Source organism: Camelus ferus, chromosome 12 (genome assembly GCF_009834535.1).
Source record: "Camelus ferus isolate YT-003-E chromosome 12, BCGSAC_Cfer_1.0, whole genome shotgun sequence".
Lineage (NCBI taxonomy): Eukaryota > Metazoa > Chordata > Mammalia > Artiodactyla > Camelidae > Camelus > Camelus ferus.
In genome coordinates this window covers 9708746-9728218 of record NC_045707.1, presented here as the reverse complement: position 1 = coordinate 9728218, position 19473 = coordinate 9708746, and the positions used below count along the sequence as shown (strand labels likewise).

The 19473-nt window shown below is 49.2% G+C and overlaps 1 protein-coding gene across 1 annotated transcript in view; it reads right to left on the bottom strand.

The window, feature by feature from the left end:
- Positions 1-19473, bottom strand: part of PPARA (peroxisome proliferator activated receptor alpha) — a 65305-nt gene that overhangs the window by 17354 nt on the left and 28478 nt on the right. Inside the window, 3 exon segments of the mRNA XM_032492464.1 lie at positions 633-764; positions 766-794; positions 4151-4399. Of these exon segments, the coding sequence (XP_032348355.1) occupies positions 633-764; positions 766-794; positions 4151-4358 (369 nt within the window). The 5' untranslated portion in view covers positions 4359-4399.

Here is a 19473-nt window from a genome sequence, read left to right as displayed (position 1 = left end):
GAGAAAGTGGGCAAAAAGAAGTGGGCTCTGTGGCCTCGCATCCGAAATGAAGGGATCATTCTTAATGTGGCTTATTTGCTTTTAGAGAACACATTTCTCTAAGTCATTTATAAACAGTCCAGCGAAGCGGGGAGGGGACAGCTCGGTGGTAGAGCACGTGCTTAGTATGCGTGGGGTCCTGGTCCAATCCCTGGTACCTCCATCAGAGTGAATAAAGCTAATCACCTCCCTAACCCCCCCCCCCCAGATAAATAAGGAAACCTAATCACCACCCCCGAAAAGCTCAAAAGATAGAATAGTTGCTTAAATAAAAAATAAAAATAAAAAAGGGGGAAGGTGAAGCTCAGTGCTAGAGCGCGTGCTTAGCATGCCTGACGTCCCGGGTTCAAGCCCCAGCACCGCCATTACAAATAACTAACTAAATAAGCCTAATTACCCTCCCCTCAAACCCCCAAATAGTCCAGAAATATGCCCTGGACTTTCCGAAGGGAGAAATTAATCCGTCCCTTGGGTCAGTTCTGGTCTACAGCTCCAGCATTTCTCAGTAATGACCAACGTATGGGTATAAAATAAACGGAACCACATGTAGTCCCTGAAAGGCCACCTCTCTCCCCGTCCAGGGCCCACTGTACCTTGCAGCCTTCACACGCGTGGACTCCGTAATGGTAGCCCGAGGCTTTGTCCCCACAGATTCTACATTCTATGTTCAGTGCTACGCTGGAAGAGTCATCAGTGCCACCAGGAACCACGGGGTAAGTGACGGACTGAGGGACTCGAAGCCGGGGAGAGGGTGTCTAAGAACAGAAGGGGAGGATTTATGAATATTCACGGCCGTGCCATCCGATGTCACAACCGGGCTTCTGAGGGTATGATTTCACGTGTGAGGCATCTGGTGGGGCAGCATCAGCCAGTGGGCAGGGCTCCCACCCGGAGTCAGCCCTGCCCTGGCCCGCCCACACCTGCTGTGCTCCTGCAACTCCAGCAGCCCCAAAGCTCCCCCAGCCAAGGGGCTCCCCGACTAGGAGACAACTTTACTATTTGGTCCATAAAAAACTAAACAAAACGAAAGTGACTAAATCATGGCCCTGCAGAAAAGGCTGCTTTACATGTAGCCTCTACACACGACTGGCCACAGCAGCTTTATTCTCAGTTGTGAAAAACCAACATGTCCTACACAGACCTCATTAGCTTTTCTTTGCTTCCTTCCTTCCAGCCCTTTTGTGATTGTCAACTCAATAAACTGCACCCAAATACAGTATAAAAATCCATGTGGGCAACACAAAAGCACAATCTGTGAAAAAAAAAATTGGACTTTCTTCAAATTAAAAACTTATGCTCTGCAAAAGACACTGTTAAGAAAATGAAAAGACAAGCCACAGACTGGGAGAAGGTATTTGCAAAACACACATCCAGTAACAGACTTGTAACCAAAGTACACAAAGAAGTCTTAAAACTCAACAGTAATAAAACAAAACATTCACTTAAAAAATGGGCAAAAGACCTGAATAGACACCTGACTGAAGTAGATACACAGGTAGCGAGGAAGCACGTGGAAAGATGCCCCCATCACTGGTCCTCAGGAAATTGTGAATTAAAACAACAATGCGACATCACTACACATCTATTAGCGTGGCTAAAATCCAAAAAACTGACAACACCAAGTGCTGGCGCTGATGTGGAGCAACAGGAACGCTCGTTCACTGCAGGTGGGACTGCAGAATGGTGCGGACACTTTGGAAGGCAGTTTGGCAGTTTCTTAGGAAGCAAAACAGTCTTAAGGGAATTATTCTCCTAGATATTTACCCAAGTGACTTGAAAATGTATGACCACACGAAAACCTACACCTGAATGTTTCCAGCAGCTTTATTCTTAATTGCCAAAAACAGAAGCAATCAAGATGCTTCAGCGGGTGAGAAGCCAGTCCAAAAGGCCACTACAGCCTATGGGATTCCTAATATCTGACATTTTAGGAGAGGCAGAGCTGTAGCAATGGTGAAAAGGTCAGCTGCTGGAGCAGGGATGGGGGTGGCAGGGTTGAAGAGGTGAAACAGGGGTTTTTGCAGGTGGTAAAAATATTCATAGGAAAATGTAATGGTGAACACACAACACAATGCATTTGTCAAAATCCACAGAATTTTACCATACAGAGTGAACCTTAATGTGTACAAATGAACAAAAATAACAGGAGGTCCAAGGATCCCAGGATGGAACACAGAATGTGACCCTACAACCTGACTATATCGCAAATGTACGACACATTTGCAGGAAACTTCCCCTGCAGATGCTCAGATAAGATGACCTTGGAAGATGCTCACCTAAGTGACCTTGGAAACGAGTGGCATCTGTGAGACCAAAGGCAAAGGAACCACAGCTGGACACTGTCCTTAGCTGATCGAGTTGCTTCCCACAGGGCTGAGGCCACTACCCACGTACACGCGAAATGGACAACTAATTAAATGGACGGTGCATGGGGGCGGCCAGGTCTCTCACTGCTGGAGTCTAAACTCACAGATAAGCAGGAGGAGGAGGCTGGGATGATCCGGGCAGTGGTGGATTAGAGTCGCAGACATCTGTTTGAACCCACATTTACCTTAACATAGAGACAGATGGATACATACAGAAACATTCAGGCGGGGGCTGCAGGAGGGTATAGCTCAGTGGTGGAGCACATGCTTAGCATGCACGAGGCCCTAGGTTAAATCCCCAGTACCTCCTCTAAAAATAAATATATAAACAAACAAATAAACCTAATTACCCTCCTCTCAAAAAAGAGGAAAAAATAGAGAGGAAGCAATAAAATGCTTTAAAAAAAAATCCACAGACGTGTATATACATAGGTTAGTATACACTGAAATACTCTGAAACACTCAGAGGGAATAAGACTGAGGACTCAGAGGCAGTCCCATGACCACCACTCATGATGGAGAAGCTCCAAATCCTTAGGGCACTGGGGAACACACTCAAAAGGGTTTTGCCTCAGAAGTGGAACAAAATTACCTCTAGAATCAACACTGTTACGGCCCCATCTAACAAAGCTTAACCACAGGACCTGAAAGGATCAACATTCTCCGAGTGCTTTAACTGCATCCCAGAACAAAACTCAAAAATATTTGTGTAAATACAAAAATATCCATCGTCAACAAAGTTCACGATGTATGGCCTCTAGTAAAAAAAACAGACACATTCCATTAAATTGGTTAAAAAAAAAAAGTCCATCCCCCGCACACCTGTGGGGTTTCGAGCAGGTGCGCCCTTAGCTAGCTGGTCCACACACACAGGGTCACCAGTGAGCGTGGCTCCCAGGGAGGGGAGGTGCCCCCTTTCCCACCGTCACTAAGTCAGCGCCCAGTCGTGAAGAGCGTCCTCACGGAACGGGAGGAACCAAGCTGGGGAAACGTGCTGCAGACCAAGAACCTGATGCAGGGGAGCCCAGGAGGGGAAAGAACACAGACACCTTTCACCAAACGCCGCAGGGAGAACCTTCTCTCTCAGTTTCCCGAGAGAGCCCGAATGGTCCAAACTCAGAGTCAAAAACCACACGCCAAGTGCAACCGCTCCTCCTGAGTCTGAATCCGACTTCTTCAGTCCCAGCCCAAGACCCACGGTGGCCAAGAAGCACGGTGGAGTCAAGTCCACCCCAGACGCAGCTGCCGTTAAGTCAAGGGTGCAATTTACAGCACAGCGTCCTGGGCTGGGTTAAATGCTGCCTCGAAGGGTGGTTCCCTCCCTCCCAGTGAGGTTACCTGGGTGGACCCCACGTGTTACTTCCTTGCACCCACCTTGCCTGATGTCTGATGTGGTTCTGAGCGCAGTGAACGCAGTAGAAAGAGGGCTCATGTACATATCCAGATAAAAGAGAAGGGCTTTTATTACAGCAGGAGTCTCTTTGCTTTAAAGAGCTATAAACTCAGGGCATTTAGCTGAATATGAAGCATTATTTGACTTCTGTACAGCTTTTAAAAGAAGGCATACTGTGAGAGGCAAGATACACCCCAAAAGTCTCAAGGCCCAGCGGCTCTGGGTGTAATGCTTTATCATGTCTGAAGAATTCCATGCAGAAAGAGGTGACTTCTTTTCCAGGTAAAGATGACAATTTTCCCTGTGGAAAAAACATTTCGGAATAAAGCTTTCCGGGAAACAGCACACTTACCGGTAATAACGGATCCATCTGACCCTGGGCCATTTCCTAAATACTGGTACTCTGTGAAGCTGAAGCTTCCAGAACTGTCCTCACCAATGGATGGAGAGATGTCTTGAATGGTGCCCATTTCCTGCAGGAATTCTTCGGATAATGGGCTTTCCAGATCATCAGCCTCGAGTGGGGAGAGGAGACAAATCGGGCTCTCTGTGTCCACCATCCTGACGGGACGGGGCTGGCCTCAGGCTGGGCTCCGGCCTCCTGGGACGACAGAGATGCAATGGGTGAAACGGGCATGTAGGGACGGCGGTCTCCCCACAGAGAAGCATCGCTGCTCAGTGAAGACACACCTGAACTCACCACCTAAAAAGTAACCCTGTCGGCTGCCTTTCCTCAGCTTGGCTGTTTTTTTTTTTTTTTTTTTTAATGGAGGCACTGGGGATTGAATCCAGGACCTCATGCATGCTAAGCATGTGCTCTACCACTGAGCTATGCCCACCCCCTCAGCTTGACTCCTGATAAGCTCACCAAGAAAATAAAAATCTTTAAACAAGAAGACGTCTCAGGAGCCGGAGCCGATTAGGATGGAGGCCACCCCTGTGTCACCGAGCGCACACCACGTGCTGAGCTCAGTCCGTCGTATCCCAGGTAGAAGAAACAGCAGAGGACACGAAGTCCCCCTTGTCCAGGAACACCCCTTCTGGTGGGGACACATCTGGAATGTCTGACGGTGATACAGCGATGCTGGCGTGAGGAGGGGGGTGGACACTGCTCCGCACGGCAGGCTGGGGAAGGGCCTCGCGGAGCAGGGATGCAGACACCTGCGGGAATGAGGGAGGGAGCTGTACAGATGTCTTGGGGGAGAAGGTTCCAGCAAAACGAATGGCAGGTGCAAAGCCCTCAGGGTGGAAGCAGGCGAGTACTTCTAGGAATGACAGGTCAGTGTGTTTCAGCTGGGGGTCTGGGGAGAGCGGAGGGGAGGGCGGTCAGCGGGCACACGGGGCGCAATATTCCATGTCCTCCGTGCACCTGTGGGTGACTCACGTAGGTCCTGCTGAAAGATGACTGCGCCAGACAAGAACATTGTGGAGTTAAAAAAAATCTAAACAGGCCAGTCCCCTGACAGCACTAGCCTGTTTCCACCAGCGAGCAGAAGAATGCTTTCTTTGCGGATACAGGCTAAGCTGTGTACCCCCAAATTCGTACGTGGGAGCCCTAGCCCCCCAGGACCTCAGAATGTGGTTGTCTTTGGAGATAATACAGAGGCAACTGCATTAAAATGAAGTCTTTACGAGGATCTACTGTACAGCACAGGGAACTACATTCAACTTCTTATAATGAGCTGTAAAGGAAAAGAAACAAAAAAAAAACCATGTATGTGTATGTATAACTGAATCACTTTGCTGTACACCTGAAACTCACGTTGTAAATTGACTACACTTCAGCAAAAAACAAGAATAAAAAAAAAATGAGGTCTTTAGCAGGGCCCTAATCCAATGTGGCTGGTGTCCCTCCAAGGAGAGGAAATTAGGACACACGCAAAGAGACGGCAGGGGTGCGCACAGGCAGGGGGCGACCATGCGAGGACACGGCGAGAGGCGGCCACCTGCCAGCCAAGGGGAGAGGCCCCGGGAGAAACCAGAGCTGCTGACGCTCTGATCGTGGACTTGGACCCTCCAGGGGCACAAGAAAGAAGTTTCCATTGTTTAAGGGCCAGTCTGTGCACTTTGTTACGGCAGCCGGAGCAAACGTGTGCAGGGACAAAGTCAGAACAGTGGCTCTTTCCGCGGTGGCTGGTTTCACGTTCTGGCACAAACATCTGAAACCACTTCCGCTGACCTTCAGACTCATGCCCAGGGTCCTCCGCACAACACGGGCCCTGCTGACGTGTCTCCTCGGTCTCGCCCTCGTCACCGGCCCCCACCCCCGTGGTGACCAGTGGCACAGGGCCATCGCCTCATCCAGACCTCCCTGTGCTGTTCTCTGCGCCTAAGCCCAGACCCACCTCCCTGAACTGCCCTCCCGTCCCTGCCTTCCCGAGGCTCTGCTCCAGGTCCACCCCCAGGCCCAGCCAAGTCACTCACTGCCAGCAAGGCTGACGAGGTGACATTTAGGTCCTGGAACTGTTTTCCTATCTGAAATGAAGCCCACAGCTCACACCTGGGACAGGACCAGAGGAGGTGCAGGCCAGCAACAGCGGCCAGGGCTCACCACAAGGTGGCTGCCACCCCGCCAAGACCACAGGCCAGGCTTGCTGATGGACTGAGAATACGCCGCCAAAGCAAACTCACGGAATGCACTTGCGTAAAAACATGTCCCGTTTCAGCCTTGCTGAAAGTCAACAGCAGCTTTAAGTGCAAAGATGAATGAATCGCGGCTCCCTCTAGAAATGAAAAATGGCTACAGCTCACATGTCTTTGGTGAAATTCACATCTCATGCTTGGAATTCTGACAGTAAGTGGCCACAGCCGACAGCAACACATAAGGGAAAATAAAAGAGAATCATCAACCTTTCATAAGACTTAGAAGACTTCCTCTAGCATCTGTTAGTGTAAATTGGGCCATGAATCTGGGCATTTTTTTCCTACTATATTTTATTCTTCATCATAATTGAAGGAAGATTTCTTCCCATGGCAAGTAAGATATTTTATAAACTGTTTCCAACTGCAGTCATTAACTTAACTGCAGTCATTAACTTACTAACGTAACTGTGGAGTTCAGCCTGATAAATACCCGGTAGCCGGGCAGAGGCTGTGTTACCGATGGGGCCGTGACTGCCACCTCTTCCATCTCATCATATTCTCAACGTGGACAGCCGCCTTTTATTCCTGCAAATATTCTGTCTTCCAGCCGGGAGCCTCAGAATGTGGGCAACTGATCTTTGATGACAAAAGGATGTTAGTGTCCTTGTCACCACATGCAGGGAATCCGAGATCTTATCATTTTACTTTCCAGTTGCCTGAAATTGATACCTGAGATTTATGTAGAGAAACATCAGTCTTCCTGTTCACGAAGACCTTCATACGATCCCTCCAGAGTGAGGCAACACCGTGAACTCCGCCCGGAGGACCGGCCTTTGCACAGATCACTGGACACTCTGGCCCCACTTGCTTCCAGCCAGAGCAGATCAGGGACTATGTCCTTTGAATGCGTCCCCTGGGTAGAGCTGAACACGCCCAGCCCCGCCGGCCTGCGGTTCCTGGCGGGCTCCGGCACCCGGCTCCCCCAACGTTGCTGTCACCTCTGCCCAGGAGCCAGGAGATCCTGGGAAATCCCTGTCTCTAAAACTCACAGAACACAGCCACTGCCCAGTTCATGGAGCCGGGCAACCAGACGCCAGTTACTGTGTCCTGTGCCCGATGTCCTACGTCCCCCAGTGCTTTGGAGGGAGGAAGAGGCACCACAAGCCACCTGTTTTCTCAGCAGCTCCCAGGGTGGCCCAGGAGGCGAGAAATAAGGAGAGGATGCGGGTGGGCCTTAAACAGGCCTTCGGTTTCCTAGCAGAGAGAGCTGAGGGCAAGGGCAGAGGGCTGTTGAGGAAAGGAAGTAAGGTCTGGACCAGGCAGAGGTGGCATCTGTCTGATCCCGCCATTCCTGGGTAATCCTGAGACCCGCTTGGCTTCTCGGTGCACCTTTTTCTTTCCCCCCAGTTTAGATGTTAGAGCCGCATCCTGTGTGTCAGAAACTCGGATGAGATGCTGCCAGTCTGCCTTCCGCAGAGCACCTAGGAGTCAGAATGTTTCTTTGAGAATGATGAAGCAGGCCACGTGAAAACTACAGAACACTGGGGGGGGGGGGGAGATACAGGCAAGAGGGAAAGAAGGAAGGAAGGAAGGAAGGAGGGAGGGGCAGAGGATCCTACAGTGGCTTTATGTCACCCAAACACAGGGCAGGTGAACACACCGGAAGAATTTTCTTTTTAATATTTTTTTAATAGGGAGGTAATTAGGTTTGCTTGTTTTAATAGAGGGACTGGAGATTGAACCGAGGACCTCATGCATGCTAAGCACGTGCTCCACCACTTAAGTTACAACCTCCGCCCTCTTTTTAAAAACATTTTTTTAAAGAATTTTACCATTAATTGTTAACCTTAATTTTAAGGACTCTTCCTCATCACCAACTCTTAGATGACGCAACCGGAAGATCAGGCTAAAATGAGCTGCTAATGGCATAATAAGTCCTGAGTTTGCAAAGCCAAGGAGGGCCCAGCACACTCTGCTCTGGGCTCCCCCAGCACCTCGGGCCGGTTCTGACACAGCCCTCATTATTCACGGTGCTGGAAATTTTCACTTGTCCCCACTGGACTATACGTCTCCTGGGAGGTTCTGCTAATCGTTGTATCCGTGCTTCCGGCCCAATCCTGCGATGCTGCAGGAGTTCCACTTCCATTCCTCTAGCTCGGCTGAGGCTGGCACAAGACGCAGGCTCACGACGTCCTTCCTCCCCTGCTCCCCAGGTGAAGGTCCTGGGGCCTCATCCCCACTCTGCATCAGCCTCTACAGCCCGGATCACCCAGAACGGCACACACGGTCAGTGCGTCAAAGACCACAAAACGTAAGGACACTTAACACAGAAGTCAGACTGGGTCTACCTTGGGAAAGTGATCAGAAATTTGCAGAGTGAATCATAATCATTGTGGGGACTTAAAAGCAAAGCACGAGAGAGGAAACAAAAGAAATCTAAGCATATTAGCGAATGACAAGATCCAAGTCGGCAGGAAAGCAAGCTGCAAACGGGGCAGGGGTCTGCTTATCAACACCTGTGTCCCGAGGAGGAGGACTGTGCCCACGGCCCGCGCAGCCGACCGGCACTTAACACACCTGCTCAGCAAGGCGAGGACGGGTCACCAGTGTGACTCTGCCCCGGAAGCAGCAGAGGAAGTGTCCTGAGATAAAACAAATCAAGCGCTTGGAGGAAAAAGTAAAGAGGCTTCACCATCTGACTGGAATAAAATACTAAGTGAAATCGCTTCCTGGTTGGCTCCCGAGGGCGTTTCTGTATCTTACCCATCTCTGCATCCCTGACATTGGACCTTGAAGACCTTCTGCAAAGGTCCTCTTAAATTAAGTATTAAATAACAGTTCACTATCAAAACATGTTTACAGGCTGCGAAATCAGATAGTCAAGAAAAAAGAACAAATGGAACTGGGCAGGAATTCTCATCCTCGGAACTTACGTTTGACTCCCAAGGGTCCAGATACATGGTTACAAACATCAGTCTTCTCATTCCTTTGCTATTTCTCCCTGCGTTCAGCTCTCACTTACTGCACTGCAAAACCTCTCAGGTTATCGCTCACTATGCTTGACGATGCCACCTTAGAGAAACCTGTATACGTCTTCCTTTGCTAAATTAAGTCTCATCAGACTTCACTGAGTGGTTTAAAGGCACAAGACTTTTGTCAAAGGAGTACCATTTATGTAGCAGATAAGCAGCTCTCAGACAAAGAATTCTGTCTGTTTTCCACCAACTCTAATTCACTACCTTGTCAGATTCTTTATTCTTCCCTGTACACTTTTTAGATACTACATATACTATTTAGACGCTTTTTGGCTTAATTTGTTGGGCTGGGATTTAAAACATTTCAAAATAAACAAAAGAATGCTAAAAAGCCCTCTGTACCTTCACCCAGCACCAGAAGTTCACTGAAACAGATTAATCATTACCACCTGCATAATGATTAACAGGTTAACCAAGTAAGTATAGAAAATGCCTAGGAAACACATTTAAGACGAAGAAAAAACTACTGGAGTAAACAATGATAAGGAGATGAGGGACTATGTATTTTATTTCATTTAAAAATGTTTTATTTATTTATTAATTTTGAGGGGGGGTATTTTTAGAGGAGGCACTGGGGATTGAACCCAGGACCTCGTGCATGCTGGGCACGTGCTGTACCACTGAGCAAGACCCTCCCCGCAGACTATGTATTTTAATGAGTTAAATCAAACACATCATCAACTGTCTGCACTCAGCATAGGTTTGACTGGAGCTATCCAGATCTTTCCTAACGATGCCGCAGGCCTGAAATTTTGCAACCACAAGAATTTGGCACCCGGAAGTGGGGGCCAGAAGAGTAGCTGGGAGCCTTTACACGTTTACCTTGAAAGGCACAGAAGGAATGTTCCCAGCCACTTCCGAGAAGACGCCCTGCAGCTTTACACGAAGGTCACACGATGGGACAGTGCATGTTACAGCCGCTTCAAACCCAACGCGCCTTCCCATTTTCCTGAAAACAGGCTTCCCGTTCCTAAATGGAAGCTTACCTTTGTGGATAGTGATACCAAAATAATCACAGGAAGGCTGCAACTTGGATACATTTCAGTGTCAGCCGCCGTGAAATCTGAATGAGAAGCTTGCCACAAAAACTGACAGTCGACGTAGGGGACAGCAGAGCTCAGTGGCGGAGCGCATGCCTAGCATGCACGAGGTCCTGGGTTCAGTCCCCAGTACCTCCATGAAAAATAAGTAAACCTGATTACCTCTCCCCCGACACACACAAAATAAAAAATAAAATAAAACTGATTTTTAAAAAATGAAAAAGGGATTTAAAAAAAATTCGGCGGAAATGAAATTCATATTCATCACACAAAAGCTTTGACCCAGTATAGACGGAACCAGCAGCAACGGAGATGACCAGGGCCAGACGATGGAGGAGCAACAGAGGACCAGGGGCCTGGACAGTCACAGCGCTGAAGGACCACACTCCCCAACAAGGAAGGCCTGCTGGGTTTTGGCAGAAACACATCAGACACGCAACAGGCAGACATGCTAAGGCTGAGCCTCCGGGAGCTAAGCTGGTGGTCACCGCTGGGATGGGAGACCATGTCTTACGAACTTCACGAACCCTGAGTCCCCCTGAGCTCGTGATGGTGCCTTCCCCTGGAGGACACCTTGCAGGGACCCACAGCCCCAGGGCAGCGGGTGTGGAGCCGGAACAGGGCAGGGAGGGAGACAGTATTCACTGAGCACCCCTGGGCCAGCCCCTCAGTAACAGTCACCACACTGCTGTCTTTAGTGGGTCCAATGGGGGCCAGGGTGGGTAGTTCTGGCCCCACTGACAGGAGGAAATGCAGGGGCGCAGGGAGGAAAGCCGCCGTGCAGTTGGGAGGTGCAGACGGTGAAATAAACAAGTGGCGGGGAGGCTGCGTGACGTCACGGTGGGTTCTGAGGGTCCAGAAAGGCTCCGTAAAGGAAGGGACACCCAAGCTGAATCCTAAAAGGTGACCGGAAAGAAATGCAGCAGAAAAAAATGACAGAAAAAAGGGTAAGGGGCATTTCTATGAAAAGGGCACAGTCCACATGCAGAGATGACCTGGAACACCACTGAGCAAGGAGCTGAGCAGGGCTGGACGTTCCACTCCGGGACAGCTGGGTCAGTTCCGCGTCGCCGCACGGCCAACAGCCCCAGAGCTCAGTGACTCGAAACTACAACTGCTACAGTTTGCTCACAGCTCTGTGGGTCAGCAGTTTGGGCTGGGCTCAGCGGGACGGGTCTTCTGCAGCCAGTTGGCAGCCGAGGCTGGAGGGCTGGTGGAGGTGGGTGCTGGCGGTGGGCTGGCCCCTTCTCCCCATGGGGGCTTTCGTCCTCTCGGAGGCCCGCCCAGGCTTCTGCAGGTGCACCAATCTTCCAAGAGAGTGAGTGCAGAAACTGCAAGACCTCACCTGTAAATTCTACGTCACTTCAGCCACACTCTGTGGGTCTGAGCATGTCAGGAGGAAGCTCATGTCCCAGGGCGGGGAAATGAGCCCTGCCTCTGATGAGGGGGGAGCCCCACTGTTGATGCAGCACAGGGGGAAGTGGGAGGAGGATGCAGACGTGGGAGAGGCTGGCAGTGCCGGTCAAGGTGCGTTACTGCTCACGCTAAGGAGTGTGTGGACTCTGCCCTGCAAGCAAGAGGAGTCACGGAGGGGCGCTGGGCCAGAGCACAGCGTGCTGAGAAGTGCTTCAGGACTGTCGCGGCAGCAGGGTGAAATCTAGATTTAAAGGAGACCAGACAGGGAGTGTATAGCTCAGTGGTAGAGCACATGCTTAGCATGCACGAGGTCCTGGGTTCAATCCCCAGTACCCTTGGTAAAATAAATAAACCTAACTACCTCTCTGCCAAAAAAAAAAAAAAAAAACAAAAAACAAACACAAAAACAAAAAAAACACCCCAAACATAAAGATGTAAAGGAACAAGACAAGAAGCATCAAGACTCCTTATGAGGCTGCAGTAACTGCCCCCGTAAGAGGTAGCGTCACCCTCGGGAGCTGACTTTGGCAGCTGACTGAATTGGGACAGAGCCTGGGATAAACCTGCTCTCTGGCTTAGGGACCTGGGGGGTGAGGTGACAGCTACGAAATCTGGAATATAAAGAGGAGAACGGGTTTCCGGGGCGGAGAGAGCCTGTGGAGGTAGAAGGATGACTAATCCAGTCGTGCATGGGGTTCCAGTGTCTGAGGGACACACAGCCTCTGTGCAGGTCCTCTCCTCCTCCGGGAGGTGCTGACCATGTCAACAACATCACCTTGCACGCCTCGCAGCAGCAGCAGCACCCAGGGCAGAAGCAGGCCCGTCCTCGGGGAGAGGGCGAGGCTCTGAGTGACCCTGGATACCTGAGCCGCAGTCCAGCAACGCTGAATCGGGGTCAACAGCATCCACGTGCGGGTCGTCCCGAGCATCTGCGGAGCCCCGGGCACGTGTCTGATCACCCCCATCATTCCTTCTGAGAATCCCCGCTCCCACCGCCCACCGCTGCCTTGATGCTTCGATCACGCCCTTCCCTCTGCCTGGCTGGTCTTCCCCAGACTGTCACATCCTCAGAGGGAAGACCGAGTCTTACTCAAATGTACTGCACAAACACCCCCTTGGATGCACCGAGCTGAACCACAAAGGGAAGGGAAAAGGAGGCAACATTTATATTCGATTCTATGAGTACAAAGAACATGTGTCTGAGACTACGGAGGACTTCATGTTACTGAAAAAAAATGAGACAACAGGAAGCAGATGACTGAATGTTGACCGATGGCATTCCGCCCAGGAATGTATTTCTCCCCAGGAGAGCATCTCAGAAAAAAAAGCAGTACCAGTTTTAAGGGAGAGATAAAAGACCCTTGCCCTTTATTTTTAACTTCTAAGGGCCAACTCAGCAGAATTCTAAATTTGCTCTAGACCAAGCGTAACCAAGAGAATTATTCTGGTGCAGTTCTCTATCCCGGAGGTTAATTTTGGCTTTATAATTTGATAAAGTCGATAGAGAAATGTGTCCCTTTTTCAGCCTTTCTCCTTTAACGTTCCCCTTCCATTTTCAGATTACATCAAAGGGATGGATTTGGCCAGAGCAGACACGTTCTGAACACCCTCCCTTGTCTTCAGAGTCTGACAAGGAGCAGCAATGGGAGAGCGCGACAGGGTCGACCACAGAATTCCAAAGCGAGGGAACTCCAGGGCGAAGCGGTCTCCCGCTGTCCCCGACATGATGAGAAACGGCAAATTCCAGACGCTTCTGAAGAGAGAGGAAAGGCCCTCCCGCGCCCCTCGGCCCACAGCACCGGCTGGGAAGCCAGCCCCTCCACAGACGCACTCAGGAGAACAGCTGTGCTGACGGGGCGCGACTGCCCACAACGTGAAAGCCGTCTTTTGGACAATTCCATACATAACACTAAGGCTCAGCGTGCCCGCGTGCGTCAGGTCTTCAGTGTTTTCTGCCTTCTGCTTTTCCAGTGGACGCAACCCATCCCCATCCTGTGCGTTTGCTCTCCGGCCAACGAGCCGCAGGAAAGGAAAAAGCCAAACCTGGGGGAGTAGCGTCATGTTCCCACTGGTTTCATCCTTCTCCAGAAGGATAGAGAAATGGGGAAAGAAAAGATCTCTCCTCTTCAGGACCTCTATTTAGGTAACTGACCTACAGTATTATAACCTAATTTCTATAGCCACCAACCGACGGTTTCTCCTTGGCTTTACTGGTCTGTGTGCAGCCTGCATTAGGCATTTTGGGGAGACAGCTGACTAGGACATAGCTCTTATTCTTAAGGAGTTCCCAAGTGCTGGGGGAATGGTGGAGGATAAAACACGTTCACCAGTAATTGCCCCGGAAGACAGGCGCTGAGGTGGCGCCGAGGACTGCAGAGGGAGAGACTGCAGGGTTTCAAAGGAGAAACCCAGTCACCACACTCAGAAATTAAGCAGAAGCTCAGCTTTGCGGAACTCTTTTTTTTTTTAATGGATGCATAGATGATTTACAATGTTGTTAGTCGCTGGTGTGCAGTGTGGTGATCCAGTTACACACACACACGCGTATATATTCGTTTTCATCAGAGGTTACTACATGATATTGAGTATAGTTTCCTGTGCTACACAGTAGGATCAATGTTGTTTATCTGTTTTATATATAGGAGTTTGTATCTGCAAATCCCAAACTCCCAGTTTATCCCTTCCCACCCTCCCCCCACTGGTAACCGTACGTTTGTTTTCTATGCCTGTGAGTCTCTTTCTGTTTTGTAAATAAGTTCATTGTGTCATTTTTTTAGATTCCACATATAAGTGATATCATATGATGTTTGTCTTTCTCTGTCTGACTTACTTCACTTAGTATGACAACCTCTAGGTCCATCCATGTTGCTGCAAATAGCATTACTTTATTCTTTTTTATGACCAAGTAGTATTCCACTGTATAAATATACCACAGCTTCTTTATCCATCATCTGTCGATGGGCATTTAGGTTGCTTCCACGTCTTGGCTGTTGTAAATAGTGCTGCTGTGAACACTGGGGTGCATGTATCTTTCTTGCTACAGAACCTTTTTTTTAATTCAAAATTTAATCTTGGCCCCATGATTAGGAAGTGTAGGTTCTGGAGTCAGTTGAAACTGTCAACGCTTTGTATGAGTTGTGTAACATTGAGCTAATTTACAAAGTCCCTGAGCCTCCATTTCTTATCTATAAAAAGAGAGGAAGATTTTGAGACGGTGTGGTGAATCATACACACTTAATTTCACTTTTTTCTGCATCCCCTTTGCAAAGCTTTTAAAAACAAAAGGTATAAATCTGTGCCGGAGAGAGGGGCTGGGAGACAGGGGCAGAGAGACAAGGGCAGAAACAGCTGGAGGCTGGAAAGGAGATGGAGGCAGAGGACGGAGCAGAGATGCAAAACCAGCGCTGGGAAAGGCAGGAACCGTGAGGTTCATCTTGCAGAGCCCGAGCACTCAGGAATCGGGGGACCAGGTGGCCAGGCAGGGGCACATCTGGGGCTACAGCAGGAGGGTGGGTAGCAGCTCTGAGCAGCGGCCCTAATCCTCTCCCCCGTCCGCCCGCACAGGAACTGGATGCTCCTGCAGCTGCTGGGGACTGGGAACCGGGATGCGCACCGGGCGGCCAGCAGGCATGGCGGAGGCAGAGTGCCACCAGCAGAGGGGATTCAGCGCGAGTGTGCGTTTGGAACGCGGACACCCCAGCCTGCTCTCCTCTCCCTCCCGAAACCCTGGGGGATCGAGGTCTCTCTCCCTCCCCCCTCCCCCTCCCCCAAGCAGAGGATTGAAATATCTGGGAATATCTTCCACTTCAGAAGGGAGACTTAAAGATATCAATGATCAGCCTGTCAAGAGCCCATCCCTCCCTGCCCGGCCTGATCTCGGAAAGACGTCTAAAATGAGTATCTCCATCTCTGCCCACAGCCTCAGTCAGCTTTATAGTCCCTCACTTTAAAACTAGACACCCCCCCAAAATACCAGACTTCTGAGGAAGGCCTCTAACACGAAAGAAACAGACAAACGGACAAATCAGGGGGCGGCTATAGCTCTGGGGCAGAAGGCCTGCTTAGCATGCACAGGGTCCTGGGTTCAATCCCCGGTACCGCCATTGAAAAAAAACCCAAACCTAATTACCCCTCCCCTCAAAAGTGAAATTAAAAAAAATTTTTAAAGAAAAAAAATTTTTTTAATAAAAATCAGCTTAGAGGGAACAATACACAGGAGGAAGAAAACGACAAAACCAGGGGAAACATTGTTAATATCCTCAGAAAGAGAAGAGAAGAATTTGCAATGAAAAGGCGCATCCTGAGACCAGAAGCCCCTCTGGACACGACCACAAGCGTGCGAGAAGGGTTCGGGGGCAAAGGCTGTAGCCTCCCAGAAGGAAAAGTGGAAAGACGGAGACGGACGCGGGAGAAGCCGGAGCAGAAAGTGAGGGGACCAGGCCAGGAGGCGAGAGTCGCCCAAATGAAGAAACCCCGGAGCGAGGGAGGTGAGGAGACCGCAGGGGAAGTTATCCACAAGCGAGCTCAAGGACGGGCCTCAGAGACGAAGGCCGTCGATCCCCAGGGGCCCGACAGAACGGATGGCTACGCACCCTCGTCAAGGCAGGCCCCTGGGAAATCCAGAACGCTCCGGACAAAGAGGGCAGCCTCCCAGACCCGCGAGTTTTCAGAGGGAGCAAACGTCAGCTACCAGATAGCTCTGCCGTCCCTCAGCAGCGGCACCGGGAGCAAAAGACTGTGGGTCGGCACCGTCCCAGCGGGAGGGAAGGTGACTCCCACGGAGTCCACGTCCAGATGAGCCACCCAGCGTGTGGGGAGCGGGGAAGTTCCTGTTTATCCTTGCAGTGGAGTGACTGTCTCTGAGACCCTAGAATCTCTCCCTCCCATGACACCTGGTACTTCTCTCGTAACTGGGGGTAACTACCAGCCAGCGTGTGTCTTTATGGAGTTGCGCTCAACTCAGGCACCTTTTCTAGACATCTGACGGCAGTGAGTGTTGAAAATAGCCTGCACTTCCTCTGCGTCATGTTGTTGCGGGTTTATAGGCCTTCATGGGCCAACTTTGGGGCCTTGTCATCATTGGCCACCACTGGGACAAGACACTGCCCTAAATGAGAGATTCTGTTGCTGTGGGTGATGGTGGATAACACTTCCTGAGTCCTTATCACATGCCAAGCCCATGAGGGAGGCACTGTTAATATGTTTACAGAGAAGGAAACTGAAGCACACGGTGGTGACAGCCATGTGCTCAGGGTCAAAGAAGCAGCGGAGCTGGGTCTGAACCCAGCCAGCCAGCCTCTGGTCCTTGCCGCTAAACCACCATGCTATAACCCTCAGTGTAACTTACTGCACTGCACCTCCCAGTGCTAACGTATCACAGCTCAGCTATGAGGGTTCGGAGATCTGATAATCTGTTTCTGAATTACTTGCAAGTAGTTTTCCCTTCCCAGTTCATCTGCGTTAAGAGCAGACGCTCTGTTGTGTGAATGCAATTCTTAGCTAGAGTCTCTATACTAAAGTTTAGAGATCGGGGAAGAAAAAACAAACGAAAAAACCAAACCAGTATTGTTCTAATTTCTTTTTAAAGTGAAGACTGGAGGTTTGAACTAATGGCAGAATGAAATGTGGAGGATTCATGGAATTCCCAGTACTCAAGCTCCTAAATGTTCGCACATTGAGTGGAGAATTGTCTGCTCATTCCACTAGTGGAGTCATTTTTGTAAGTGTCTTCAAGCTGGGCCGCTTCAGTCTTAGATAAAGACCTCAGAGCCAAGGCTACAGTTCTAGCGCCAATTATGGGAGAATCATTTTGTCTTCTTTTGTGTTAAGCCCACTTTCTTGACGTAGAATTGGCATACAATAATCTGTACCTAAAGTTTTCAACTTGACGAGTTTTGACGTATGTTTACACCTGTGGAGCCACCATCACCATCAGGACAGTGAACATATCCATCACCCCGCAAAGCTTCCTCCTGCTCGTCTGCAGTCTCTTCCTCGTGCCCAGCCTGGCCCCCCATCTCTACGTATCTGCTCTCTGTCACTACACATTAGTTTGCATTTTCTAGAGTTCTGTAATGAACAGAATCATACAGTATATACTCATTTCATCTGGCTACTTTCACTCAGCAGAATTATTTGAGATTCATCCATGCTGCTGCCCATATCAACCGTTCATTCCTCCTCATTGCAAAGTAATATTCCATTCACCTCTGGATGAACATGTGGATTGTTTCTAAGTTTGGGCTACTGCAGATAGAGCAGCTATAAACATCCAGGGACCGGTCCCGTGGCTAAGCACCGGGGCGTGGGGTGCTGGATTAAATGCAGGTGTTTCACCTTTCAAGACATGACCGACCAACCTGTTTTCCGAAGTGTTTACTTGTCTTCCATTCGAACCAGCAGTGTGTGAGAGTTCCACCCCGTCCACGTCATGGGGCCATGTTTGGTATGGTCGGTCTGGGTACGTGAGTGGCACCGCACCCCCCCTGAAAGCTGGGACATGCCAGGATGGGGGCTGCGGGCTTATTTGCACTGCCCTGAAGACGTGATGCGGAACAGGCTCCACGTGCTGGCTGGCTATCCACGGGTCTTCTCTGGTAAAGCGCCAGTTCCAATCTTTTGCCCATTTTAAAAATTGGGTTATTTTCTTGCAGATGAATTTTCTGAGTTTCTTTCTGGATATGAATCCTTTATCAGACTTAGGCTTTACAAAGATTTCTTCTCAGTCTATAATCTGCACTTTCATTTTCCCAAAACTGTCTTTTGAAGAGCAGAAGTTTTCATTTTGGCATAGTCCAACTCATCATTTTTTTCCCCTTTTGTACATTCTGCTATTGGTGTCATGTACATGAAATCTTTCCCTAGTCCAAGGTCATAAAGATTTTTTTCTTGTATTTTCTTCTAGAAGATTTTATAGTTTAGACTTTACATTTAGATCTGTGGTCTGTTTTGGGTTAATTTTTGAGTATATGGTGAGTATATGGATCGAAGCTCATTTGGGGCATGTGGAGAACCAGTGGTGCTGCACCATTTGTTGAAAAGATCGTCCTTTCACCACTGAATTGCCTTTGTACCTTTGTAGAAACCAGTGATTTTTGTTAGTAACAAATAAGGAATTTTATCAAATGCTTTTTCTGTATCTACTGAAATGATCATAAGAGGTTTTCTTCTTCATTCTGTTAATTTGGCAAATTACATTAATTTTTGACTATTAAACCACTCTCACATTCCTGGGCTGAACATCTGGCTCTGCTGTAACATTCTTATTATACCTCATTGATCCCATGTCCTGAACTGCAGGTTCGAACTTTTGCATCTATGTTCACAAGGGATGTTGGTGTATAGTTTTCGCTACTTGTAATGCCTTTGCCTAGGTCTGACATCAGATTAATGCTTGCCTTCTAGAATGAATTGCAAAGTACTCCCACCTCTTCAATTTTGGGGAAGGTTTTGTGCACAACAAGTATTATTTAGATATTTGGTAGAATCTATCAGTGAAGCCATCTGAGCCTGAGATTCTTTGTGGAAAGATTCTTAACTATTAACTCTATTTAACAGACACATGGCTAGGTAATCTAGTACTTCTTTAACTCAGCTTTAGA